General features: G+C 37.8%; 2 protein-coding genes across 2 annotated transcripts; both read left to right on the top strand.

The window, feature by feature from the left end:
• Nucleotides 1-3,412: 3,412 nt before the first annotated feature.
• Nucleotides 3,413-4,583, top strand: mxtx2 (mix-type homeobox gene 2). Its single transcript, XM_066663146.1, has 3 exons — nucleotides 3,413-3,434; nucleotides 3,601-3,773; nucleotides 3,879-4,583. Exons 1-3 carry the CDS (start codon nucleotides 3,413-3,415, stop codon nucleotides 4,581-4,583), a joined length of 900 nt encoding a protein of 299 aa, XP_066519243.1.
• A 1,728-nt stretch (nucleotides 4,584-6,311) lies between these two features.
• On the top strand, nucleotides 6,312-25,045 carry bms1 (BMS1 ribosome biogenesis factor). The gene is made up of 23 exons (XM_066666547.1): nucleotides 6,312-6,450; nucleotides 7,254-7,438; nucleotides 9,774-9,964; nucleotides 10,086-10,165; nucleotides 10,418-10,606; nucleotides 10,692-10,834; nucleotides 11,440-11,561; nucleotides 11,686-11,879; nucleotides 13,177-13,316; nucleotides 14,056-14,726; nucleotides 15,083-15,184; nucleotides 16,600-16,751; nucleotides 17,107-17,188; nucleotides 17,266-17,336; nucleotides 17,453-17,641; nucleotides 18,551-18,739; nucleotides 19,912-20,092; nucleotides 20,541-20,599; nucleotides 20,778-20,900; nucleotides 22,097-22,244; nucleotides 22,796-22,971; nucleotides 23,166-23,327; nucleotides 24,413-25,045. The coding sequence occupies exons 2-23, from the start codon at nucleotides 7,263-7,265 to the stop codon at nucleotides 24,638-24,640; spliced, it is 3,768 nt and encodes a 1,255-aa protein (XP_066522644.1). The 5' UTR covers nucleotides 6,312-6,450; nucleotides 7,254-7,262; the 3' UTR covers nucleotides 24,641-25,045.
• The last annotated feature ends 2,469 nt before the right edge of the window (nucleotides 25,046-27,514 follow it).

The following is a 27,514-nucleotide window of genomic DNA, read 5'->3' as shown; positions in this document are numbered from 1 at the left end:
GCTGCACAATGGGCAGCACTTTGAACACATTTTATAAGTGGTCAGAAACTTGTAAATAACTCATGAAAGAATAAAGTTACGTTAAACGCACACCATTGTTTTTCTTGTGAAATTCCCCAGTAAGTTTGATGTGTCACATGACCCTCTTCCCATTGAAAAAACAAAAGTTGGATCCACAATGGCTGACTTCAAAATGGCCGCCATGGTCACCACCCATCTTGAAAAAATTTCCCCCCTCCCATATACTAATGTGCCACAAACAGTAAGTTAATATCACTAACCATTCCCATTTTACTAAAGTGTATCCATCACTCATTAGTTTTTGAAGTTATTTAAAGATTTTGTATAATTCTGTAATTTAGAAATAAGATAGAAGTATATACTTGTGTGCCAATTAATGCAAGCAATTCACAAATGGTGTTGAAATGATTTGAAACAAAGCAGATAGCTTTTCTGCTAGCTCAACTCTTCTTATTTGTTAAAATGCCTGGTGGCAAAGTTTGCACTTGCAGTCATCAAAGATTTTTATTATATGTAATTATATATATATAATAAAATAGAACAATCCCAGACAACATGCATATGGGTTGCTTAAGGGTCTGCACCCCGCTGATATATATATATATATATATATATTGTAGGATGTATTCTGAGCCAGCATGAATAACAAAATAAAGTTTTTTTTCAGATATTGTCCTTGATTTATTGCAACATAACCTCATATATTAGTGTACTGTGCAAAGGTTTTAGGCACCTGAGAAAAGTAGATATAATATATATTGCTTGCGGCTCAAAAAACAAAACAAAAAACAAACAAACAAAAAAAAAACAGTAAACACTAGCTCAGAAAAAAATTAAATAAAAACAAATAAAATGAATGCAGTGATCAGTGGTTTTCTATATGTGCATGTGTTGGTTTTACTCTTTCCAAGAAAAAATGTCTTGTATATTCTTACTGTATTTATGTTCTTTTATGTTTTTTTATGTTATTTCTTTTGTATGTTTTTATGTTATTGTATTTAGCCTAATTATACACATAATTTTATATATGCACAACACTTATTGACATGATAAATTATTTTAAATAATAAAAATCTCAGGTGCCTAAGATTTTTCCACCTCCTTTTTTCTTTTTTAAAATAAGTATACACTTAATTTTCTTATAAAGACATGATTTATAAAAAGCATTTTATTAAGAAAGTGGCTTAATAGCTTGCTTTAAACTTATTTCATATAAAATATTTCAAAATTCTACTATAACATCTGTTGTGTTTCTAGATTTCTTATTTGATTTTAGGTTAAGCTAAGTTTATGTGTCACTTTAATGTGAATAAGATACAAACTAATAATTTTATCTGTGTATTAAGTGAAACATAGTCAATACTATCAGCAATTTTTCATTTTCATGTTTGCATTTTAGTGTTATATAGTTTGGAAATTATTAATGAAAATCTCCAGAGTAACTGATGGAACAGAAATGTGATAACAAAACAACAAATACCACATTTCAGTGTATCTTGTATTTTAGCTTATGGGCTTATGCACAAGTGATATTTTTCAGCAAACTACAAATATGCAAACAACATGCATCATTGTTCAGCAAATACTACAAAACAAATAAAAAGGTGTGAAAACATGCCAAGCCATAAATCTATAGTTTGAGGTGTAGTTACAGTTATCAGACCTATCATATTTAAGATTTTAATCAAGTATAACCATTAACAGCTCTTGCACTGATTAAGACAGGCTATCAATCATGCTTCTTAAAAAAATGAAAGGCCAATCAAGACTTTTGTTATGCTAAACACCCCTTCAGTAATCAGTGGATGACTTAATCAATCATAATGTTTCTCCATAAACATAAAAACAAACATAACCTGCAAGATAAACATGATCAGTGTAATACTCTAAAATGAGAAAACATGTTTGTGTATGCCTTTATACATTTTAGAATATAGCCATATGCTTCGGACAGTGTATTCTTTAAGGTCAAAAGACATGTTTGTTCATTTCCTAAGTGAAAGTAAGGAAATACATGATTTAACACATGTTGTACTTAAGGATAATAAATTCATATGCAATTTTATGGAACAATATGTATTATATTTATTGTTTCTTAAACTCAGCAAATAGAAGTACAAAAATAAAAATAATGGTCTCAAAAACGTGTCCATGCCAGTGATGTTTGATGTTATTTTTTACTTTAACACACACTGTGATATGTAATTTGAATAGGGAAGTTTTACACAAACCATTTGAGTAAAAGTGAATCATTATACTCACAATTAATGTTCAGCTGCATTTTGCCTTGTATGATATTGCTACATTTAAATATAAAACAAAATTTACTTTAAATTTCAAATAAAATTAAGAAAATTACAAAGTAAAATACTGAGGTAGTAACAAATGTTTATTTAATGGATACATATATACAATATACAACATTTTGTGACTTTAAACCAAGCAGTGTAGCGTCCAATCGACTTTATATTATTACAGTGCAAAATCATTACAAACATGACTCAAGTAATTGACAATGTGATGATAATAGATACAGTAAACAAACAATTTTAGAATGTTTTTGTTCACACTGTGTTTTGAAGTCAGCTTTACCACCTATGACTGTGAAATATATATCAAAACAAGCTATTTTTACATTAATCAAACGTCACTAGTCAATCAAATCAAATGTTACAGTAAATTCATATAATAAGTGTTGACTTTTATATGATTTTATGTGTTGACTTTGGGTATTTAGCCATTTGTCCCTTTCTTTGAGGAAGTCCAGAAATCCTTAGTTGTTTACTAAGCAATGACTCATTAAGTTTAATCAGGTATGCTTCCAATGGCTGAGATTGGAACCAAATATATTTCCTTTTACTATATGTACTTTAAAAAAACAATGGTTGTAATTTTTGATGGATTTCTGTTAACTTTATGATCATACTCCTCAGAGTTAAAATGCATTATCAGTTTGTTTCGGTGCCTAACACTTTGGCAGAGAACATTAACTAGAACATAACGATCTCATAATATGCTTTTGCAATGAAGACAAACATCTGGAAGAAGTTGTTACTTTTCCAAAGTGTTTTGATAACTGCCCTGACATTGTGAGAATGGAGTATGTTTTTGACGTCAACAACAACAACAGATATTATTGAGGCTCTGTTTGAATATGAATGAGGTGTGAACTGGGGCGTGGCTAGTGAAAATTGCTGAGGTACTTTGGATGAGATCAGAGTGCTCCAAGTTTGAGAAGTTCGCAGCACCACCCACTTCTGGTTGGAGGAGTTCAGGGATAAATAGTCCCAGCTCTCAGTCATATGGCAGAAGCAAAAGAAGCAAGAAGTACATCTTTTCTCCCAGCTGGAATATATCACGTCTTCAAGTAACTTCAAGAATAGCTTGCAGAATGTGGTCTGACAGTGGTATTGGTAAGAAATTGTTATCTGTTCTTTTTCTTTTCATAACTCATGTTATATAGTTCAGTGGAGTAGTATTTAATTATACTAAGTTAACTTGCCTGTGAGTGTTTCTTAATGAATGGTTGAATTCCAAAATACATGTATGTTGAAAATAACATGTATGTTTTTTCCCCAGCTCAGGATGGGGTATCTCAGGCCAATAAGATTGCATGCAGGAGGAAGAGGACCAGCTTTACCAAAGAGCACCTGGAGCTGCTCAAAATGGCCTTTAATGTGGACCCATATCCTGGCATCAGCATCAGAGAAAGTCTTTCTCAAGCTACTGGCCTTCCTGAGTCCCGCATTCAGGTACATATCCAAAACAGATAAACACTATGACAAATTATTTCTGGTGGCCTATGATTTTGAGGAGTGCATTGTATGATAATTTGGATTTATTTTTTTGTCTAACAGGTATGGTTCCAGAACAAAAGAGCAAGAACCTTAAAGAACAGATTTGCCAGGACCTCGCCTCAACCAGAAGTTGCCTCTCCTCTGCCGAGTCCTTTCTTGCCTCCACAGATGGTTCAATCCCCTTATAATATCCCACAGTCTCAGTCAAAAGAAGATGGTGCGCAAGATTGCTTCTTTCCTGACCTTTCTTCACAAAGTTTTGGCTTCCCACTGAGCAATGTCTACTGCAGCACTCCGGCGCCCAGGCCACGACCAAAGCGCCTCATGGGCACCAGTGTGAGTCCTTCTCCTCTTGTCTCAGACTCGGTCACTCCGGTCAACTGGGGGTCTGTTAGAGTTCACCCTTCAACAGATTCTCTGTGGAGCCCAGCACATCAAGGCATCAGAAGCAATGTCACAGATGAGAGCCAAGTCTTTCTCTACCCACCGCCTCCTTATCCACATGGCAGTGCCAGGTTTGGATATGCAGGAAGCTCAAAGTCCTTCTCCAAGTCACCTGCCTCTCCTGATTCTGCATTTTGGGACATGGGAGTGGACAACTCCTCTCTATCTGTGTCATGCCCCCAGGGTGCTGCTCAGTGGGATGAGCCCACTCAGGATAAGCATTTGGCCCCACTGCCAAATCTGTCATCTGAGTGTTTGGAGGAAGTCCTTGGAGAGATGGAGCCAGGTTGGTGGAAGATCACTGGACAAATGGAACTTTAATACTTGCATGAGTGAAACAATTCATTTGTTTTTAAATTTAAATGACTGTGCAAGAAAAAAAAAAACAATTGTGAGCTATACGATATTTATTATATTTATTTATTATTTTCACGACTTATGTATTTTTACATTATGATATTGTGTTATTGCTGGTCACAACAATATCAAGCCTTTTCAAGGATATATTTGGAGCTAATTTTGCTTAAGTTACTTTTATTTATATTTATTTAGGTACTTATATTTGACTTAAACGTTATTATCTTTTATATTATGATTTAGAGTAATGTGGGTCACAAACATTATGATGATTATTCAAGAAAGTATACATTGTTTATTTATTTAATTTAATTTAATTTAATTTATATGATCATAGTTTTTGCATTTATGATATCAGGGAAATACTGGTTACACAACATCAAACCTTAATTATGTAATATTTATATTTATCTATAATGTCAGTCTCTACCAAACAGCAGGTCTGTTCCAAACTGACCTTATACTCCATACGTATTTAAGACCTTGGTCCACCATACATTATTTATTTTATTATTTATTTCACTTTATTTTAGGAGTGCAAAATAAAAATGTGAATATTCACTTATTTTGTAAAATAAATTATTCTGTGAATAAAGTGTTCATCAAATGGAATTGTCTTTACTAGTCATTTATTTTCATTTTATTTACTTGCCCTTTTTTGTTAATGAAATCATTTTTAAAAAAAGGTATGATAACTAATTAATATAAAGCCAGAACCAGAAACTATAGCTATCTGGCTTCAGTCTGCACTGAGCTCTTAATGCATAAAATGTATTCATGCAGCTGACTGTAACCTATATCCTCAAAAAAGCTTCTTAAAATGGCACAGACCATTGACATCAGCATATGTTAAATTCACAATTGAATGCATTCTTATCATGTTTTAACACCATTCTCTCTGCAGTGATGGTAAAAGCTGAATTGTCACATGTCCACTGTGAATGGTACTTAAATGTATCTCAATGGATTTTGGGTAATGTGTGGTCCTCTCACCAAAATTATACGGGATGTTAAAAATCTTGTGGTCCAGTCTGAAAAACTCTGGGATTCTTTCTCTTTTGTTGACTATAGTCTTAGACTAAATTAAAGTAGTTTGAGGGATATTTTAAGTTGATGCAGATATTCCATACATATCTCAGAGAGCAAAATTATTTGGATCCACTAATTTTCATGGTCTGATTGGACTGAAGACATTGTATGGCTCATTATGATGCTAATAAACATTAGGTAAGATTTGCTGTTTGTTCTCCTGTGCTCCCCTACATTTGCAGATTGTAATTCATTTTACAGCACTGTCCTGAAATCCAGGAGGGGGGTTTGTTTCCTAAACAAAAGTTAGCATACAGTGCTGAGCAAAGAAGTAGCAAAGACAGAGGCCTAGTGCTCGTCATTACAGAAAAGATCAGTGAAGCATCACAATGGTTTTGAAGCTATAATTTCAAGGTAAATATTCTACCTCATGTTCTCTTAAAGCTACTTTAAATAAAGCTAAAACGTGTAGCCAATGTGAGACTATTTGAAATTCGGACACCCTGAATGTTTGACTTGTTCATCCCTCGACGAGGTAAAGGAAGTATGCACTTTAAATGGGTCCCTAGGGCAAAGGGTTTAGGGGAAAATTTGGGACTGGCGACTTTAGTCGGAACTATCGAAACCCGGAACCTTCCGTTGAGATGCGCGTATTTGGTACGACATACCATCAGTGCGTGCCGCAGACGGAAGGAGCACACACGTGTAAACAGAGAGAGTGAGTGAGAGAACGAGAGATGAAAAACAGTAGAAACACCGTGGGCTAAACACCGAAGGAACCGCGTTATAAAAACCCAGACTTGTAAGTAGTGTGCTGATTTGAAAGGCTCTGTATCTGTCTGAATCTCAGCGTGGAGTCCCCTGTGTATGGCACGTTCTACACTTAAGTAAATTGCACATTTTATTTTTAAATCGCAAGCCGTTTTTAGTATAACAAAACCCCTGTACTCTCTAAAGCATGGGTTGACTCGCGTTACGTATAGAAACCGGTGAAATAGCTTCTAAATTCACAGAAGGCTCTGCATGTTTTAAATCAGAAATGGCTGTGTTCCAAAGAGAGCCTCAAAGCAGCCAGGAATCCAAGGAATCTAATGAACCAATCCTGTCAACTTGTAGTGAGAGCCTTTCAAGCTGTAGGTGAGCTACGGAGGCTTATTGAAGGCAAAATTCAGCGCTACAAAGGCAGTTTTGTCTTTTATTTTAGTGTTTATAAGGTTTCCAGAATTAGAAATAACAGAAGGGATATGAATCTAAATGATCCTTTCCAAAGAAACTGAGTCATAACTCTTTGCATTGGTGGTTTTAGGAAACAGACAGAGTGCTTAGAAGCTCCTTTCATCAGACAGTTGCATAAAATGGTTATTGTTTTACACTATTGTTGAGATCTGACGTTTGCCTATTTCCCTTTATAAATGCTGGTGTTAGCAGTTATACATGCTGGATGGGCAGGATATAATTTTTCTATGGGTTTAACACTACACCATTAAGCCAAATGGATGTTTGTGCATATAAACACTGAATAGTGAATAAACTGAGTTTGTGAGCTATGATTCCATGTGTTTAAATATTATGGTTCTAATACTCTGTGTTGTGAAAAACCTTCAGAGTGTGAAGATGGAGGGAAAGGAGCAGAAGAGACACCAACAGAAACACAGTGGTCCTAAAGCTGAGAAGAAGAAGAAGAGAAAGCAGAGAGAGCAGGGGGCTGAGCAGGAGCAAGATGAGCGCAGGAGAAACCCACGAGCTTTCACTGTGCATTCAGCAGTCAACAGGGCTAGAACTTTCCACAGGTCAGATCTCACAATTGTATCTATACAGCACAATTTAGTCTAGAAGTCACTGAGAGTGAGACGGTTTTGTTGTCCAGCACCAGATTTAACATGAAAACAAGACAGTGAATTAAATTGCAATATTTTGGTTTTAAATCCTGAATACACAAGAATAAATGTATAAAATATATATCCATATTTTTACACAGTCCCTTGCTTGAGAAAAATATTTGCTAAGATATAAATTAACATAATCCTAACCCCTTACATCAAAAACTATCAGAGAAAGCCTGCAATCACTCATTATGTTTATACTGTTAGGATTTTTTCTAACATATTTCTTCTTAAAGTGGCCATTGACTCACAGCTGCTCATTAAAGACTAGGTTTTTCTGGAAGCAGCATTTATAGCCGAGTGTGATTACATCATCTATTTAAACTGTTTTTGGATCATTTGTCAAAAGTCTAGTTTGAAAGTACCACTGGCCCGACGACTTGGAATTTGTTACCGGTGTCATTTAGAAAAGGTGGCAGGAAATGACACTGAGCTCTCCCAAGATAACTGAACAGTTTAGAAATCACACCGTTTACTGATGGATTTCTCAACTCCTAAATGTTCTGGTCGTCACAAAGAAAACAATAGAAACTCTTCACTATTCAGGTGAACTGATTCTGTCTAACTACAGTAATTTTTAAAGAAATGAAGATTGATACATTATATAGTTTCCAGAATCTTCACAGGGGACACATTTGACCCCTTTTCTACAGATTAACACAGTTCTGGGGTCTTAATGAAATGCCTGTGGCATGCTTTGTTCCAACTACCAAAAAGTCTCTCCCTCTCTGAACAGCCCTCATCAGAATGACTGGTTTTAGCCTTGTCTGTGCACTCTCACATAAACACTGGTCCGACACTGTGATTGGAAACAGAGCCACTGTAAAGTCCCAGCACTCATAGAAGAAGCAGGACAAAATCAGTATGACTCGTTTTTGTCCTGTGTTTTCAGCCCACAAAATACTGATTAGATTGTCCATGATCTGACTTGAATGACCTGGAATGCTCTGGATCCCCCAATGAATGTGCTAATGCACTGAAAAGTGTTTCTTTTTCCCATTATATGTCCACTTGAAGATTTAAAGGCTTTCAGTTCCAGGTGAACACTGATAGATAGTGTCCTGTGTCAGGGTTAGTACTGCAGTAATGCAGCACTCTTGCTAATACTTAGTAGTTGCTGACTGCCCAAAGTCTGCCCCACAGATATCATCACAAGCTTAACGTCTTCCTTGGGATGTAATACGGCTGGAATCAGTCCCTCCTAGTTCCATTGAGGAAAGAGAAGTTCAGTTAAATTTTGGTGCAAGAACAAGTCCCTTAAAGCTCAAAAGCTGCTTTAGCATTAGTTTACAAATCATTATCCTGCTGCAAGTATTTTGAGGCACTGGGCTAAAATTTGTGCTGTTAACATGCTCCTGTGAAAAGCAGTCACAAAATCAATAAAGACAAATGAACCAATTTCAGTGGCATCCGTACATGCCCACAGCTCCATGTTCCACAGATGAGGCGGTATGTAAAGGATCATAAACAGTTCCTGTTTTCTACACAATTTTGTCTTTCTGTTGTGTAAATCTTTTACCCAGGCAGATATTCTACTCCACCTTAAATGTGAAAAATCATCACTTTTAAATATGGTCGAACAGCTTTAACCTGGCTCTTAAGGTTTGGAAGTAGTTTGCACATTGGAATAAATCCTGCTAAAGGAGATCATGCTGGTGTAGGGTTTATTGTGAAACTGTGTCTCAGTGTTCCTTAAGTGTCTCGCACTGATTCTTAACACATGCAGTGTTCTTATTTAGATTCGGAGATATCCAGTTATTCTCAGGTTCAGAAAAAAGAGTCGCCGTGTTCTGAATCAGATTTATCCTTTTGTTTTGTCTGTGTCATGACTTAATATTGCTTTGATATGGTCACCAAACATACCCAAAGTTATTTGGCCCATTAAAATGGTAGGCCTGTGGATAAAAGGGCTGTGGTTCATAGAGTTGAGACCATATGCAAATGTCATCAGATGAAGGTTTGCATATTTAAATTATGTATGAAAACAAATGTGTAACAAGCAAAAAATACTGGGCACCCCTCCCAGTGAAAATGAAAAGTCCAAAATGATTTAAACTGACAAAACAACACTGTCACAATTTGCTATTTGTCCATTGAGCTTACAGGAAAAAAAGCACTCTGCTTCTGTTGGCTCAAGAGAAATTGAGCAAATCAGTTACTTATGAATAATTTAAACACCAATGACTGTAGATTTTATGATTTTTTTTTGATGTTCTTGTCATCATTATGTTATAATTCTCAGAGCTCAAGATATAAAAACAAAGAAACATCACATTCCTCTGGTGGACCGCACTCCTCTTGAGCCTCCACCTGTCGTTGTGGTTGTAACGGGACCCCCAAAAGTGGGCAAAAGCACACTTATCCGCTGCCTGATCAAAAACTACACACGCCAGAAGCTTGGAGACATTTGCGGACCTGTAACTATAGTGTCTGGTGAGGTTTATTTTAATAGTCTTTGCTGATTTTAAACAGAAAATTGTAGATATTTTGAGTCACTTTTACTTTGTCTCTCACCTATTACTCGTGTTCTGTTGTCACTTGTACTTGCTTATAGGAAAGAAACGGCGTCTGACATTCATTGAATGTAACAATGACATCAATACTATGATAGACTTGGCAAAAGTTGCTGATCTGGTGAGTGTTGTGTTTTATATAGTCACTGTCAAAACATAACCTTGTGACTCCATTTTTATGTAACAGCAGCTGCTTTATTGAACAGAATTGTTTAGGCACATTAACCTACACTGAATGTTAAGAATGTTTTCTGATCCTTTTATAAAGTTATTTTTTGTGTGTTCTGATGGCAGTGTTATATTAAAGCCTGTCAGTTTGGTATTTGAACATTGTCAGCTACTTCATGACACATTTCAATGCTTTCTTTGCCAGGTTTTGATGTTGATAGATGCTAGTTTTGGCTTTGAGATGGAGACTTTTGAGTTCCTCAACATCTGCCAGGTTCATGGCTTTCCACGTGTCATGGGGGTGCTCACACATCTGGATTCTTTCAAAAACTCCAAGTCACTAAATAAAACAAAGAAACGTCTCAAACATCGCTTCTGGACTGAAGTCTATCAGGTAAATTTGCAGTCTCTTTACCACTATCATAAATCAGCTGTTACACAACTTTATATGATTTCCATCATCTCGTTTGATCTTAAAGGGAGCCAAGCTGTTTTACCTGTCAGGGATGGTGTATGGGGAATACCAGACACAAGAAATTAAGAACCTTGGACGATTCATTTCAGTCATGAAGTTCAGACCCCTGGTGTGGCAGACCTCCCATCCTTATGTAGTGGCTGATCGGTGAGCATGCTGTAAAAACTTCAAAATTTACATCTCCAAGTTCTCTCCACCAATGTACATTTTCTAAGAGCTAGTAAAGTGCACCATTAAATTCATGTTCAGTGTTAAATAGGGCATAATTTGTCAAAAAACTGGCTGCTACACTGGCTAAAATGTTTCAGTATTAAGGGCAGTAATAGAGTGGTTGACGCTTTTGCTTCTGTAACAGCTTATACACTAGGAGGACTATTATAAAATTTCAGTGAGGCTCTACCATCCCACAAACTTTGAAACAAGGCAGCCCAGTCAGTTATTTGTGGCCATAAGTAAGAAAACATGCAATAAAAAGCTATTTTTATTTAGCACAACCTCATTCATCATGTTGTTCTGTATCCGAACACGAGTGTCTCCAATCACAAAGCCAGACCTGCATTTATGTGGAGTGCAAAGATGAGGTTAAATGGAACAAATCTATCAGAACAAACAGGTGGAAATAAAAGTACTTAGACAGATTTTCTTTTCTTATGTTTGTCACTTCTTACTGGGCAGAACTTGGACATGTTGACAAACCTTTAAATGATTAATTCTATTTGATATTGCCTGAAGCAGCCTCTTCTTTATCTCAGAATGGAAGACCTGACTGATCCCGAGGCTGTTAGATTGGATCCTAAGTGTGACAGAACCGTGTGTCTCTATGGATATCTTCGAGGGACATTCCTGAAGAACAAAGGCCAGGTTCACATTCCAGGTAAAGCTGAGGGGCTTCATGGATTCATTACCCATCATTATCCAGTTTGATAATTCAATAGATGGATTACTTAAGACTTTTTCTGTAATATAATTGTGCAATATGTGGACATTACCCAATACAGGTGTAGGGGACTACTCTGTAGCTGACATCAGCTTCCTTCCTGACCCCTGTCCGCTGCCAGATGCGCTGAAGAAGAGGGCTTTGAATGAGAAAGAGAGACTGCTGTATGCTCCCATGGCTGGGGTTGGGGGGCTGGTGTATGATAAGGATGCAGTGTACATTGACATGCCTGGAAGCCAAGCTAAACAGCAGCAGGTCAGTATCAGTTTGTGTTTCTGTTTTGCCTGGGCGATGTTTTTCATATTTGATTTTATATGGTTCATTTATGTGACAGCAGAGCTGTCAGGACTATGTCATAATTTGAGATTTTGTGTTGAGGCTGTTTTCATGCTTACTTTGTTCACTGAAGGCTGCTCAAGTGATTCAGTTGATTTCACAGTAGCTGAAGGGCATCCTGTTTTACTCTCAGGTGTTATTTGATTTGTCATGCATACAAGAACAGTCTTACTTTGACATTTTCTTCTGTTAATGTCAAAGATGAATTATTTCTAGCTTGGCATTCATGAATTTATTATAGTTTTAAAATAAAATGCAGGTACATCCCTTGCATTTATACTCGATAATGCTATACTTAGTGTTGCATGAAAATAAAGTTGCTTAAATCTAGATGTTTAGAATCTAGATGTAAATGGGCAGAGAGAACTTTATTGAAGCCCAGGGAATTTGCAGTGCTGCCGTAGCAGGGATATTCAAGATGTAATCAAATTTTATATCAGTTTTAATGTACTTGGAAGATGAGGAGTGAAAAACAAATCACTTAGATACTCTGAAGTAACATGAAGTCATGGAGCTTCTGACCAGCTGCCCATGCTCTAGCCACCACCAATTGCCTTGGAGCTGCCCACCCTTCATTGAAGTTTTTATGGACTCCTAACTATTATTACCAGTAGACCTACCAGAGGGGGATAGGTCCCCCCCTTGTGAGCCCTGGTTCCCCGCAAGGGGAACCTTGTCTTGCTCACCTGGTGTTTTTTTCATTCTTTACAGTTTTACATTTCATTCTGTGAAGCTGCTTTGTGACAACATCAGTTTTAAAAAGCACTATACTAAAAAATTTGATTTGACCACTAGTTTTAATAGCTTAATTAGTAGGTAATAGCTTAGTTTAGAGCAGGAGAGTAATTTAGATTTTATTTTATTTTACTGTTCACTCATTCTATCATTCTCTGTGGCAAATATGAAAAATTCTTGTACATTGCTATCTCCAATCAATTACTATTATCAGTAGTGTATTCTCCAAGGGATGTGCATCTGTAAAAAGTTCACTAAGTAAAGCAGACAGTACAGCATTGACTCTGATTTTGAATTTCCTTAAAAGGCCTTCCTAACAATAGAATTAAATCAGCTTTCAGTCCTTGTACTCATATTGTTTTTGGATCATATTGGCTCCAGTCAAAATCACACTGGAGAAAAAGTCACTTTGGTGTGAACCAAACACACTTGTGAATGCTTATCCTGACTTACTGGATATGACTTTTTTTTGCTGTGACAGGAGGACATCCGTCCCACAACTGAGCTTGTGCAATCACTCATGGGCACACACACTACCTTAGATGCAAAGATGGCTGCCAGCAAAGTCTCCCTGTTCACAGGAACTGCTGCACTGACCCCAGAGGAGGTCCAGGAGAACGGGTGAGATTCCAAGACTTGCCGAGTGGTCACAGCTGACATGTGTGGCTGTTTTCATGTTCTGGTATACAAATGTTTGGACAGGGACTTTTTAAGAGCAGGTCAACGAAATGAAATTGTAATTATTAATATATATTTAAATTAATTTTAAAATGTATTCAGTTTGTTTTTTTCCCTCGATTTATATGCAAGAAGTCATTTTTATAAATATGTATAATGGAATCCAAACCGTAATTGGATTTTCAGGACAAGGTAGCACATCCCTTCTTATGCAATGTTCTTGTCACCCTTGAGGCTTTAGAGTCAAGGTGAAACATAATGTATTACTTTTCATGCTGTGATTAATTTCTGCGTGAGTATTCCTGAGTTGTTGATGATGGTGGTGGTACACAGGGGCATCATGTCAGGAGATGTTGTAGAGATGGCTGAAAATCATTACATTATGAAAGAAGGAATACCAAAAAACTACAAAAAAGTGTTTATTTTTAAATCAGTCTGAACATAGCCTGAAAATACCAATAAGAGATATGGGTTTGTTGTTAGTGTTACATATATTATGCACTATCAAAATTCTAAGTTGAAGCCAACTAATGTTAATGTGCCCTTATGAATTGACAAACAGGGCATTTTAAATATCCAAAATAACATCTAAATTCATACCCACCAGTCAAGCTTAAAGTTGTGCTTATATTAAAAGGTATTGCATGGGAGTGAGGTTTTTATTTTTGTGTTCAATCCACAGTGAGAAGCAAGACCCTGTGGAGAGTCGAGTGTGGGACCCTGAGACTCAGAGAGAGAGAAGGAAAGCTATATTTACTGAGGAAGAGGAGGAAGAAGATAGTGATGGAAGTGATGAAGAAGAAGAGTTAGAGGATGACGAGCTGGAGAGCGGAGAAGAACAAGAGGAGGACGAAGAAGATACTGCGCAGAAGAATATGGAGGTAGGAAAGGAAGAGAGGAAGGTAGCAAAGGAAGCTGCACCTCCTGTGAAGAGACAGAAGCTGGAAACGAGAAAGGAGAGAGAGATGGTGGCAGAGATGCTTGCATTTGCAGACAGTGAGGATGAGTTGGAAAATAGCGAGGGAGGGGATGAGACTGAGGAGGAGGAGAGTGATGAGGAAGATGATGAAGAAGAGGAGGAGGAGGAGGAGGAGGAGAAGCAGCAGCAGCAGCATGGGAAAGGCTCAGCACCTCCAGACTCTGGACACTGCTCTGAAGAAGACAGTGATGATGATGAAGATGATGATGATGATGAAGATAAGGAAGAAGAGAGCGAGGAAGATGATGACTCTGAAAAGGAAGGAAAGGTCAATGTTAGAACATCTGGAAAAGACACTACCAAACCCAGGATGGCCTCTGCTGATGAAAAAGAGGAGATGGATGCTGAAGATGAAATGGGATTTGAAACTGCAGGTAATTTTTCAACACAATGAAATCAACAGGGTAATTTTCCTTGAGGTTTCGTCGACTAATTTTCTTTGACAACTGTTTTTCATTTTCTGATTCTTGAAAAGGGATAATGCAAGGGGCTTAAATATAAGCAGATATTAATATAGGTATTGATCTGTATGAAATACTATTCTTCTGTTAGATATGTTTCTCCTGGCTTTGTGTTATTGACTGTGCTGTTTGATACAATTATCCTAAGCTGTATGATATTGACTGTGCTGCATAGCTTAATTTCTGTGATCTGTTCTACATGCCTGTGTGCTGTTTTTAAGATGAACTTTCATGCATTCTCCCTGTCTGTGATTATACCTGCATTTTAGGAACATTAAGGTGGAAAGAGGATTTGGCCCAGAAAGCTACGGAAGCATATTTGAGACGCCAGCGTGCCGCTCCTAACATTCGCAAACTGGTATATGGAACAGGTCAGTGCAAAATACAAGTGCACATGTAATTCTAGACTAGTTGACATTAATTTGTATATATAATAATTTAAAATTTAAAAAACAGAAAATATTTTTTTTAAATAATGATTCAATTATAAAATAATATTCTGGCATAAGTTACTCAGTTGTATTTATTACATACTAATGTCAGAATCATTTGTATCTACAGATATTAATGTATTTCAAAGATTTTAGATTTGGAAAATATTTCAAAGTAATAGTTACATATTTATTGTAATTGTAAACAAACATAGGAATGTTGCAAATCAAGAGGTTTCACATAAGGTTAATCTCCTAGCTGGGGACATGCAAATAAATATAATTATAATAATAATAATAATAATAATAATAAAATCAATGGGTTTTGTTTAGTGATGCACAATATATTGGCGGCTGATATATTATTTTTTGCCAATATTACAACCAGTACCATGGCGCCTTTTTTGTGCTTGCGGATATGCACTTACGTCTGTAAATACACAGCTATCTCTGCCGTGTGGACGTTTTTCCAGTTTCTGCAGAGAATAGTTTCTGGGATTTTTCTGTGATGAAAAGTAATTTAAAATATCAGCGATGCTCAGAACATGTGCACACACAGATAACGGTGTAAATACACACAGATACACACACAAACAGAATGACAGAAAGACAGAAAGATACTTTCAACCACCAGTGTACAGGAGTCCTTCTTATATTTGAAAACACATGAAAATGGATATAGAGTCACTCAGCATCTGAATTAATTGATGATAAATGATTACAAACACTCGCTCAAACAATTTCTCTCTCTCTCTTGCTCGCTCGCTCGCTCGGAACTGCTTTATGCAGCTCTCACCCTTGCTCTCCAAAACAAACCCTTTGCTGCACTAATTATTGCCCCTCTAGAAACCATTCATGCGGAACCAGTAGTATTTCTTTGATAAAAATTAATATACTTAATAAAATTAATATACTTAATAAAATACTTTGATAAAAAACTAATATACTTAAGATTTAAAGTAAATAGTTTAGAAATTTACAAATACTGAACAAAAAAGGCTTGTCTTATGACAACCTATGGTAAAAAGAATTTGTTTTGCTTTAAACCAATGTGAATATGCTATCATATAGGCCCCCCCCCCAAAAAATATATTGGTGCATCTCTATTTTTATTGTATTTATCATGATTGTATTATGGTTTTCTCTGATTACAATGTTTTTTTATTATTAAAAAGTAAAATCATTCTTAGCTGTCTTGTCTCTTTGTTTGTTTTCATGTTTTGAGATCAAAGAAAAGGTGATTTACACATTGAAATGTTTCATGAATGCAGACGACTCAGCGCTATAACAGACATAATACCGCAGACTGTTTTGACTGGAAGCCAGATTGCATCTCTAATTTGTTTGTTTCTCAGTGGTGGAGGAGGAAGAGGGTGCTGATAACGAAGAGGAGCTGGGTGGCCTGTTCAGAGTTAGTCGGCCTGAGAAAAGTAAGAAAATCAAAGCGGATGCTATAGACTGCTCACGCTTTCAGCCAGACACCAGCCATGACTGGGACCAGGAGGAGGTGAGAAACTCAAGCTTTACTTTACTTTACAGCAGCAGTCATTGTTACCACCAAGACTAGAAAACTATATTCATGGCATTTATTTCTTGTTCTCCACATTGCAACATAAATCAGATGAAAATCAAATTCTCCTGGAGTCCATGAGTGAAACAGTTTATAATCCATAGAGTGATATTACCCCATGGGGTTGTCCATTTATAAAATTGATTTAGAACAGAATCTCTGATACATTTATTCATTATTCACACATCTCTGTTTTCTAGTTTGTAGAGGAACCCCCAGAGGAAGTGACTTATTGAAAAAATAAAGGATCAAGAAAATAATATTTCATGCTTTAATCATAATGGTTTTTCAGATGCTGGCATCCATAAGGGACTGCTTTGTCACTGGACAATGGGAAGGAGACAAAGATGCTGCCACTTTACTGAAGGAGGATGGTAAGGGCACATTTTTATTACAAATGCATTTGTATCTTTGTTATTATTATTTTACTAATTTAGTTTTGTTGTTACAGATGATCTCTATGGAGACTTTGAAGATTTGGAAACTGGAGAAGTTCACAAAGCAAAAGGAGATGAAGCTGAGGTAAGGCTCATATTGGAACTAAAGCTTACTTTCTCATATCCATTTGTATTGAATTTGTGTTTGTGTTCATAATGATTCGGCATCTATGAATAAATGTGCATTTTAATAATGAACAGGGTGGGAGTGATGAAGATGATGAGGAGGAGGAGCAGGCTCCATTGGTGAAGGTTGATGATGGTGAAGCTCATAAGCAAAAGCTTCTGGAGAAGAAGAAGAGACTGAAAGAGAGGTTTGATGCAGAATACGATGATGGAGATGCTACGTATTTCGATGACCTCAAGGAGGAGATGCATAAACAGGCTGAGGTCAGAGGTCATATGAGGATATTTTTTCCTAACCCTTACTGATTGCCCTCTCAGGTGTTGCATGTGTGATTTTAAGTAAACAAGTGTTATCTTCTGGAATAATCAAAGTAGTCTGCCAAATAAATAGTAATTTTCCTAGATACACATTTCTTACAGAAACGTTTATATTTTAATATGCAATGTTTTTTTTGTGATATTTATTAACTAACTCAGAGTGAGAGTTATTAGTGATATTGATTAGATTTTGAATACTCCTTACAAAGGTATTGCTTTTGGCAGTCAACTTGGACTATAGATTTACACATTGATCGATCGAAATTTGACATAAGCATAAAAATGAACATTGGGTTTAGAGATGCGGGGTCATTGTGACATTGATAATTTGTGTTTATTGATATATAATCGTGTTAGGGTATAGAATCAAGTCCTGTAATGTTGACATCAAGTGCTATTTTTGATATCTCATGATTTACTGCTATTTTTTTGTCATGCTATATTGATGATGACTTGCTAAATTTGGAAAAAAAAGTGATTCCAGTCTTTCTGATACACTTGGGATAAATTTTTTACTTGATGATAATGTTTTATATAATCTGTCAATTTATTTACTTCAGGTTAGACACTAAAGAATCTAATATTTAAAATTTTAAAAACACATCTAAAATAGATTTACTGTCACATGCCTTAGGATTTGATCCTCACTAGCGATGAACTGTATTATAATTTCATTGTTGAGGTTATTTATCCTGCAGTTTTTAAAATGTCATCTGAAGTTTTGTTAATCATTGTAATGGTTTCCAAATGTATTTCTAGAATCATCTTATATCTGCAACAGTGTGATTCCAGATATTGACTGTGAAATATGTGTATTTAAATTTCTAGAATTTTTCTGTGTGTGTGTGTGCGCAGCTCAACAGAGCCGAGTTTGAGGACATGGATGATGAAACTCGAGTTCAGTATGAGGGCTTTCGTCCAGGCATGTATGTGCGTTTGGAGATTCCCGCTCTGCCCTGTGAATTCGTCACCAACTTCGACCCCCACTATCCCATCCTCCTTGGTGCTTTGGGGGCCAGTGAGGGCAATGTAGGCTACCTGCAGGTGAGCTCCAGAGCTTTTTTAAACACTACTACCTTTGCACTGCTTTTTAAGATTAGATTATGGCTTTTAAGAGAGTTTCATCAAGTTGCAGAGCATCATTCTGCATATTCATTCGCTGTGGGTCTGGAGCCTAGGGGGGGCACCAGTCCTTCACAGGGTGTCACAGTCCACCTACCAACGTGTGTTTTTGGACCGTGGGAGGAAACTGGGGCACCTGAAGGACACCCATGAGGACATGGGGAGAACACACCAAACTCTTCACAGACAGTCACCCGGAGCGGGACTTGAACCCACGACTTGCAGCATTTCATTCATTCATTCATTATCTGTAACTGCTTTTCCAGTTCAGGGTCTCGGTGGGTCCAGAGCCTACCTGGAATCATTGGGCACAAGGCGGGAATACACCCTGGAGGGGGCGCCAGTTCTTCACAGGGCAACATACACACACACACGGACACTTTTAAGTCGCCAATCCACCTACTCATGTGTGGGGGTTTTTTTTGGACATTGGGAGGAAACCGGAGCACCGGGAGAAAACCCACGCGGACACGGGGAGAACACACCAACTCCTCACAGACAGTCACCCGGAGCGGGAATCGAACCCACAAACTCCAGGTCCCTGGAGCTGTGTGACTGCGACACTACCTGCTGCACCACCGTGCCACCACCCTCCAGCTTTTGCATATTGTTATTAGTTAAAATAAAAAACACTTTCCCGGTAAAACAAAAACTGTATGGCTCATTTCTTGATTGACATCTATTATAAATCCATAATTCGGTATGTATATGCCTTATACATTCACCAACCACTGTATTATGAAGCACCTACCTTGTATCTACAGTCATTTTCCATGTTATCTGCTTCACTGACCACGCAGGAGCACTTTGTAGATCTAAAATTACTCACTGTAGTGCATCTGTTTCTCTGAACAAATTGTTTTACCCCTTTCACCCTATTCTTCAGTGGTTAGTATAGGTGTTATTCTGCTAGATCATTCTATGCACTTCAGTGATACTGGCAGTATGGTGTTGTGTTGTGTGTTGGTTTAGAAGGAATGGATCAGACACAGCAGTGCTGTTAGAGTTTTTATACCCTGTGCCCACTCTGTTAGACATGCCTACATTTTTGGTCCACTAGATGACATTCTTCTTCTCTTTCTGTTTGATATCAGATGCGTCTGAAGAAACATCGTTGGCACAGTCGTATCCTGAAGACCCGAGACCCACTCATTTTGTCTCTGGGTTGGAGACGTTTCCAAACCATCCCGCTGTACCACATAGAGGACCACAACGGCCGCCATCGTCTGCTCAAATATACTCCTGAACACATGCATTGTGGTGCCTCCATCTGGGGTGAGACAATGAAAATCACTCATTGAATGAGGTGTCTATAAACATTTGGAACTGTTGAACATGTTCAGCACATTTTTTATTTTATGTGGTAATTCAAAACCTTCTCAACAGCAGTTTTAGTCAGAAATAATGTCAATCCTTGTACATTTGTACTTGACGAATAAAGATTGTGATTCTGATTGTGTAAAGAATTTATCACCATATGTCAGTTTGATGGAATCCAGCTGCTGGCTGCTATATTTGCATTTTTTAAAATGCATTTTCATTTTATCGCCTGCTATGGAAATACAGCTACAGGGAGCTTTTCTCAGATAACAGGCAAATAACTGATATTTCTCTGAATTCTACTAACTGATCAGCACTTCTCTCTTCATCTTCTCACACTCTCACTGTCTCTTTGTCCATTTCTCAACTCCCCCTTCCACTATCTCCCTCTTCTCTTTCTCAGGGCCTATCACACCTCAGGGGACAGGCTTCCTGGCTGTTCAGACTGTTGCAGGGAATCAGGTAGGAGCTTTACTACTGAGATGGATACAGTACAAAAGTAGTAGAGCAATACCAGTCACAAGTTCAATCCAGGATTCTAGTGTGATAGCTTCTGTGGTTTCCTTTGTGTGTGTTTTTTTTTTCCCCCTCTCCCCTGCCCGACACTTTCTCAGAATCCATTTCTCTCCGCTTCCCTCAGGCAAATTTCCGCATCGCAGCTACCGGAGTTGTACTGGACTTGGACAAATCCGTGACGGTCGTAAAGAAACTGAAGCTAATCGGATACCCTTATAAGATTTTTAAGAATACCTGCTTTATCCAGGTAGGTGGTGCTGCCGAGTCAGGCGATTCTCTATAGCTCTAGCAGACCAGCTCAAAAGGAAGCTGCAAAACCACCTGCTTCTGAAATGTCAGCAGCTTTCTAGCTTTGGAGGAATGCAGTCCTCCCAGTGCTTTGGCCAGCCGCTCAGACTACACCTACACAAAACTCTGCATAGCAGAGTGCAGGCAGGTCCTACAGCTGGGATTTGGATTTGAGCTGAAGCTGCCATCTGTAACAGGTCCTTGGAGGATGTAATTAAGCATGTTCTCATTGTGTCATTGCTGGTTGTAGTGTAACAGTCTGTTGGAAGGCCAGCACTTGGCCTTTTCATTCTATGTGGCTGAGAGTTGACATAGTGGCAGGTTTTATATGCATCAGTGGAGGCATATGCTAGCCTTTGCACTTTGAGAAGTGAGGTACCGTCATGCAGAAGGTGAGAAAGCAGAAATGGGCTAATTATGGAGAGAGAAGGGTAAAAAGGAAATTAACCAATACTTAAAATAATGTCAAATCTTTTTGTCCTATTAGAGAATGTTTAATATAACGTATAATCTCTCATGATAATTTTATCATTTTACTTTGCTCTAACATGGGCACAGAGTGCATAATTTGTCCTGGTCCTTTCCCTTGACTTTGAACACGCTTTTACTGCAATCAGCATTTTCTACATTCATTTTCTATATGCCTCTAGAGGCCTGATGCTGACAGCAAGTGACAAACAGCACACTTGAAGTGTATTAAACATGTCTCTGTATTTGACTTCCAGCATGTTTAACTGTAGAGGTGGTCATATGCTGAAATTGTATCAGTAGGGAGCCCATCCATATACTGGAGTTATAACCTCTGTTCTGGAAAGAATTTATACTAGATTTTGGAACATTATTTAAAAAAAATATTGGGTAGTTTCCTCTCTCCTCTCCAAGAATACAGTTACACTGCTCTGTACCCTGCACTACCCTGTACAGCACTTTATACCCCTCTTGCCTACATTTTGGATTGGGCATGAACCTATGCTCATGTGCAGATACTCCAACACCCAGTTCAACAAACCTTTGGACTTAGTGTCTGAAACAGTAAATGAAAAGCACAGAACATGAGGGAACTGAGAGGGGAAAAAATGAACTGACTTAAATGGCTGAGTCATCTTCTGTGAAAACCTTCAGGTTTTTATGTTTTTATTCTGCTTTCTCTCTCAGGGAATGTTTAACACAGTGCTGGAGGTCGCTAAGTTCGAGGGCGCCTCCATCCGGGCTGTCAGTGGGATCAAAGGTCAGATCAAGAAGGCTTTGCGCACTCCTCCCGGGGCCTTCCGTGCCACCTTCGAGGACCGGCTCCTCATGAGTGGTGAGTGCAATCTGCTGAGTAATGAATTGCCTTGTGCTGCTTCGTGTTGGGCTAGGCATTTGTGTGATTTGTCTTGTCTCCAATTGTTTTCACTGCAGGGGTTGTTTCTTTCTTTCTTTCTTTCTTTCTTTCTTTCTTTCTTTCTTTTTTTATTTATTTATTCTTTTGAGCATGCATATAACTGTGTCATGAAAGTCTCAGGGTGTGCTGCAGGGACTGGTATTTGTCTTCCAAAGTCACCAGGAAAGCTTGTGGAAGTAATGGCTCCCAAAAGAGTCATTCAGCACAAAACGATGGGAAATTATTACCACTTGTGATGCCACCCTTTGTAGAATGGAGCACAAAACTGTGCATCAGCACACTCATACAACCTTGCGTATTTACTGTATGCTCTGCATTTTAGAGATATAAGCCAAACTGAATATCTCTTTTCATGATGTCTGTGACCAGAGTTGGGGCAGAGTCTGTGTTTTTGGGTGTTTTCCCAGTTAAAAAAAAAAAACTGATAGCAATACTTTTATAACTACAATATAGTGTGTGTGTTTGTATAGATATTGTATTCCTGCGTTCCTGGTACCCCGTGTCCGTTCCTCAGCTGTACAATCCAGTGACGTCTCTTCTGATGCCAGTTGGTCAGAAAGACACATGGACAGGTATGAGGACACTTGGACAGCTCAAACACGATTTGGGAATAAGAAACAAGCCCAACCAGGACTCTCTGTACAAGGTAAGTACACAGGGCTTTAAAATTGATTTACTGTAGAAATGTACGTCCTTATTATAGTCATAGGACCGTAGTCACGACTGCAATCCTGAGACCATGTAATCACAGTCATAGAACCATAGCCATAATCACTATCATGAAAGACTGAAAGACTGACAACAGTATGAATAAATATACACTGTTTTTGTTCCCTGCAGCCGGTCATAAGGCAGAAGCGACACTTTAATGCGCTGCACATCCCCAAAGAACTGCAGAAGGCCCTGCCATTCAAAAGCAAGCCCAAAACCCAGGAAGGCAAGGGCAAAACTCCCCGAGACCTCCAAAGACCTGCTGTAATCCGGGAGCCCCATGAGAGAAAGGTAAGGAGCAGAGGGTGACCCTCTATCCTGCCCCAAGCATGGGCTTTATGCATCACTAACTGAATTTAATACTATTTTGCTGTCATTTCAAACGTGTTCTAATACCTATCATTAGACTAAAGTTAATCCACCGAGGATGCCTCCAGAGCACCGGCTTTCTAAATATCACATTTCTTTAATCCTTGTCCCTGGCAAATACTGCAGACAGCTTGCTGGCCAATTTCTGAACCAATCCCCATGAAATCTCTCCAACAACCCCTGTTCTTAAACAGGACAGGGAGGTGTAGTATTTTGAGCCAGTGTGTTTTTATTATTTTACTTTTTCCATCATGCTTGTGTGTCATGACAGAAGTGGGAAGCCAAAAGCTTATTTTTATTAATTTAATTTTTTTATTTTTATTTATTTATTTTTAATTAATTATTATTATCTTTATTAATGTTTCCCCCACCCTCCATTTTCTTTGCCTTAGGGACTTTGTGGTACATATTCCTACTTAAACTCCTGGAATTCGCCTAATCACTGTTTAAATCTCAACATGCGTGAAGTGTTTTGGCTAAATTTAGACTAAAGTTGGCAGCTCTCTTTTAGAATGGTCAACAATAAACAGACTAAAGAGTGGCATTACATTGGCTACATTGTGCTGCAGAATGAATGGAAGGTAGAATGTGTAACTCTTCTGTGAAACTATCATATATAAAGAGAAATGGTCATTGTAAAAAATGTTTTAATTTAATTTAATATATTTTACACATCCTGACCTTCATAGGGCTAAAATTTATCTAAGAAATCTTAAGTATCTTTGGTGTTAAATCTGCCTAATGGCCAATGTAGATTCTTGTCGTGCTTTTAAGGAGTATATAGATGCTGTACCAATTTAATAATTAAAAAAAACCTTTCAAAAGTGTAACGTAGGTGATTGCAGATGTTTCTTACATTTTAATGCCAGTTAATATACTTGTGTTTCAAGTGTGAAATATTCACACAGCTGATGTGTGCAGGTCACGATGAAAAGTGTAAAATATACTGTGACCAATTGATATACATGGTTTCTGTGGTCTTATATAACTCTTCCTCTGTCCATTAGGTGGCAGCATTGCTTACTGCTCTGAGCACAGTTTATAATCACAAGAGCAAGAAGGTCCAAGCAGAACAACATGCAAAGCACAAAGACTTCCTGAAGCAGAAAGAGAAGCAGGAGGCAGAGAAGCTGAGGAGGCAGAAGGAAGAGAGGAAGAAGGTGTACCGTGCCATGGGACAGAAGGAGAAGAAGAAGCTGAAATCCAGTTTGAAGGGAGCTTCTAAAGATGACTGAGCATGTACAGAACTCACTGTAACTGGCGCTGCTAGGCTAGAGCTCTAGACACACTGGGTTGACCTACTGTCCTTTGAAGAGTACCAAAAGAATCAGTGGCTCAGTCCTGATACTAGTGCTTTTCTGTTCAGTGTGTGGATTACACATAGTCATATGAAAGAACTGTGTCTTCAGAAAATACTACCTCCACATGAGCAAAATCCCCTGCAGCTACTGTGCACAAGACTGAAAGGACTGCAGGGAGGTCTCTGAATCGTGGAGAGATATACAGACTTCTGTTGCTGCCAGTGAGTTTGATAATCATCCAAGTGGTTCCAAATATTAGTTTTAATAAAAATCTGTGTTTGTGACAAAACTCTACTGTGATGTTCCCTAAAAGACTAGATAAAAGCACTAACAACCCTTTGTAGATAAGTTTGCTTTTGTCAGAGGAGATGGAGTATTTTTTTCACATCACTAACCATCACTAATCACTGGGACAAATAGTGGTTTAAAAATTGCAGCTGCTTGCTGTTGACTCAGATCTGTAGGAGTAGAGGCAGCAGTCACTGGATTATCTCTGGTCTTCCAGTACATCATCTTTACAAACATGTCTGTGAGCAATTGTGCACACACACACAGGGCTTCTGCCGGGGAAGGTTTTGTCTTATGTTACTGTGATGAAATTCAACGTAGGGCTGCAGTCACCATCTTCAGTTCTTGTGGCCTCATTTTAACAAACACTCGACTGAAACAGAAAAATTCGTCGAAAGCAGGCATTTGAGTATCGTATTGAAATGTGTCCTATAGCCAACATATTTAAGAATGTGTACACTGTTGGTGCACCCTGTCCTAAAAACAACTCCTTACGAGTGATTTCAACTTGTTAAAGTGGAGGCTCTAAAACACTATACATGAGCTTCAGGTCCTCATGCCCAAAGGCAATATTTGGATCTATAGCAGTGGAACTTTCTACAGAGTAATGCATATATTTCCTTTGGAATGAGTTGACTGATCTGTCAAACTTGGATCATGGGATGACCCTAATAATGTTTGTGTCAAATCCTCACAGCAATAGTCCAACATCTAGTGTAAATCCTTTCTAAAAGAGTAGAATGTTACTGTACTAAAGAGGGGGGAAATTTCGCCAAACCATGTGCATGATTTCAAAAGAAACACTGCGTGAGCTGTGTCTAAAGGCTTTGACCATAGTGTGAAGTTACTGTATCTATTTCTCCATATTGTGTCAACAGCACACTAGATCAAAAATACTGTGCAGTCGATGGCAGATGTCCGTACGGAGCCTTGGTCTTGTCTCTTGCTAGTGTTAGAATTATGAGTGAGAATCTGTAGGCACCTCACGATTTTATCTTGATTAAGGATGCTGCCAAGTGATTATAGAGCCATTATTAAAAGCATCTTGATGCATCTCACTGCATCTTCATTTTTTTTTTCTGGCCTGCGTATTATATACATACAATATGATGGAGGTATCCATTTTGTGGATTTTCAGTTTACTACATCATTTGTCCTCTAAGTGTGATGAACTCTTGAATGATGTTAGATTTATCAAAACCTGTCACAAATATAGATATTCTGCTTCAATTAACGTGCCACAAAATGCATAACACGGTTAATGTATATGACTTTGGAACAAATGATGCAAATATCCATGACTTATTCTGTCACTTAGAAAACCCCTATTACCCAAAGCAGACTTCTGTGAAACATACAATGTACACACCTGAATCCTGTTTGAGGAGCAATACATAATCTTTGTCATGAGAATATAGCAAATTACATTTATTACAGTGATCATCTAATATTTTTACTTTTATTTTTCACTGAAAATTGCAGCTTACTTAAGATACAGACCAATTACTTTTTAGTCAATGAGTGAATAAGTTCATATTCCAGGGTCACCCACATGGTGGTAAAGTAGCATTCCCTGCTCAGTCTAGTATAAGGGTAGTTTCCTATCATGAAAAAGTATCATAGAACACAAATGATTGCCCCATTAATTTTCCTTTATAAACTTTTGTGAGTTACAAGCCAGTTCCTTGATCTGATTCAAGTCTAAAAGGTTGATTTCTGAATGGATCACCCAATACGGATCTAAATATTATTCAGATACAAAAGCATTTGTGAATGATGTTTATGCAAGTATTTACATATAATCACGTAAAGCTTAAAATGAGTGCCCATTATTAAGAATGCCTCTATGTCCCATGAAAGACTGTTTAGTCAATTTTACCCCAAGATGGTGCTTGTTTATGTGAGTAGGCTTGTGCCTAAGGCTTGAGTATATGAGCAGTTCAATGGGATAAAATAGGCTTATTTTTTTAGGTAGGGAATAAGTTTTATTAGAACTTATATTTAGAGTTCATCTGTTTTATAGTTTAACATTCCAAAAATAAGTTGGTTCTGAAAATCGTCCACTAACCAACAATATCTAGCCAACAGCGTCCTGTGTCCAATGATGGACTAGATCATGACCAACGCGAACTGTGTAGCAACTGATGAGCTACTGTCTTGGATTTTACATTTTTTCTGACCATCTTTATTAGTGTTTCTTCAAAAATCAAGCGCATCTGTAGTGAGTTTGCCCCTTCTTTGCTGCAGCAAGTGTCTGATCATCAAGGGAGGCTTTATACTGGTTGGTGCAGCATTGTTGTGTGTATATGATGACATTCAGTCCCTTAAGTTTTTAGTAAGATCGGGTAGTTTGTTAGATGAAACTCATCCGAATGTATTGAAAAGTGATCCACCATGCCAGGTATTAGGCTTCTAGCTTAGCTCAGTTAATCTGATTGTCTATGAATTTCAACACGTACAGCTCTTGGGCACTTATGAAAGTACGACACAGTTCTCAGCACTACTGTACGTTTCAGCCTC

The sequence above is a fragment of the Hoplias malabaricus genome, chromosome 3 (genome assembly GCF_029633855.1).
Source record: "Hoplias malabaricus isolate fHopMal1 chromosome 3, fHopMal1.hap1, whole genome shotgun sequence".
In the NCBI taxonomy this organism is placed as follows: Eukaryota; Metazoa; Chordata; class Actinopteri; order Characiformes; family Erythrinidae; genus Hoplias; species Hoplias malabaricus.
The sequence above is the reverse complement of the archived record's forward strand: the minus strand, read 5'-3'. Positions and strand labels throughout refer to the sequence as shown.

Excerpts from the sequence above, each read along its gene's own strand:
- mxtx2 (XM_066663146.1), top strand. The coding sequence starts at position 3,413 with ATGTGGTCTGACAGTGGTATTG. Across the intron at positions 3,435-3,600 it reads GTGGTCTGACAGTGGTATTG|CTCAGGATGGGGTATCTCAG; the intron begins GTAAGAAATTGT and ends TTTTTTCCCCAG. Across the intron at positions 3,774-3,878 it reads TTCCTGAGTCCCGCATTCAG|GTATGGTTCCAGAACAAAAG; the intron begins GTACATATCCAA and ends TTTGTCTAACAG.
- bms1 (XM_066666547.1), top strand. The coding sequence starts at position 7,263 with ATGGAGGGAAAGGAGCAGAAGAGACACCAACAGAAACACAGTGGTCCT. Across the intron at positions 17,189-17,265 it reads CACTTTACTGAAGGAGGATG|ATGATCTCTATGGAGACTTT; the intron begins GTAAGGGCACAT and ends TTGTTGTTACAG. Across the intron at positions 23,328-24,412 it reads GGGAGCCCCATGAGAGAAAG|GTGGCAGCATTGCTTACTGC; the intron begins GTAAGGAGCAGA and ends TCTGTCCATTAG.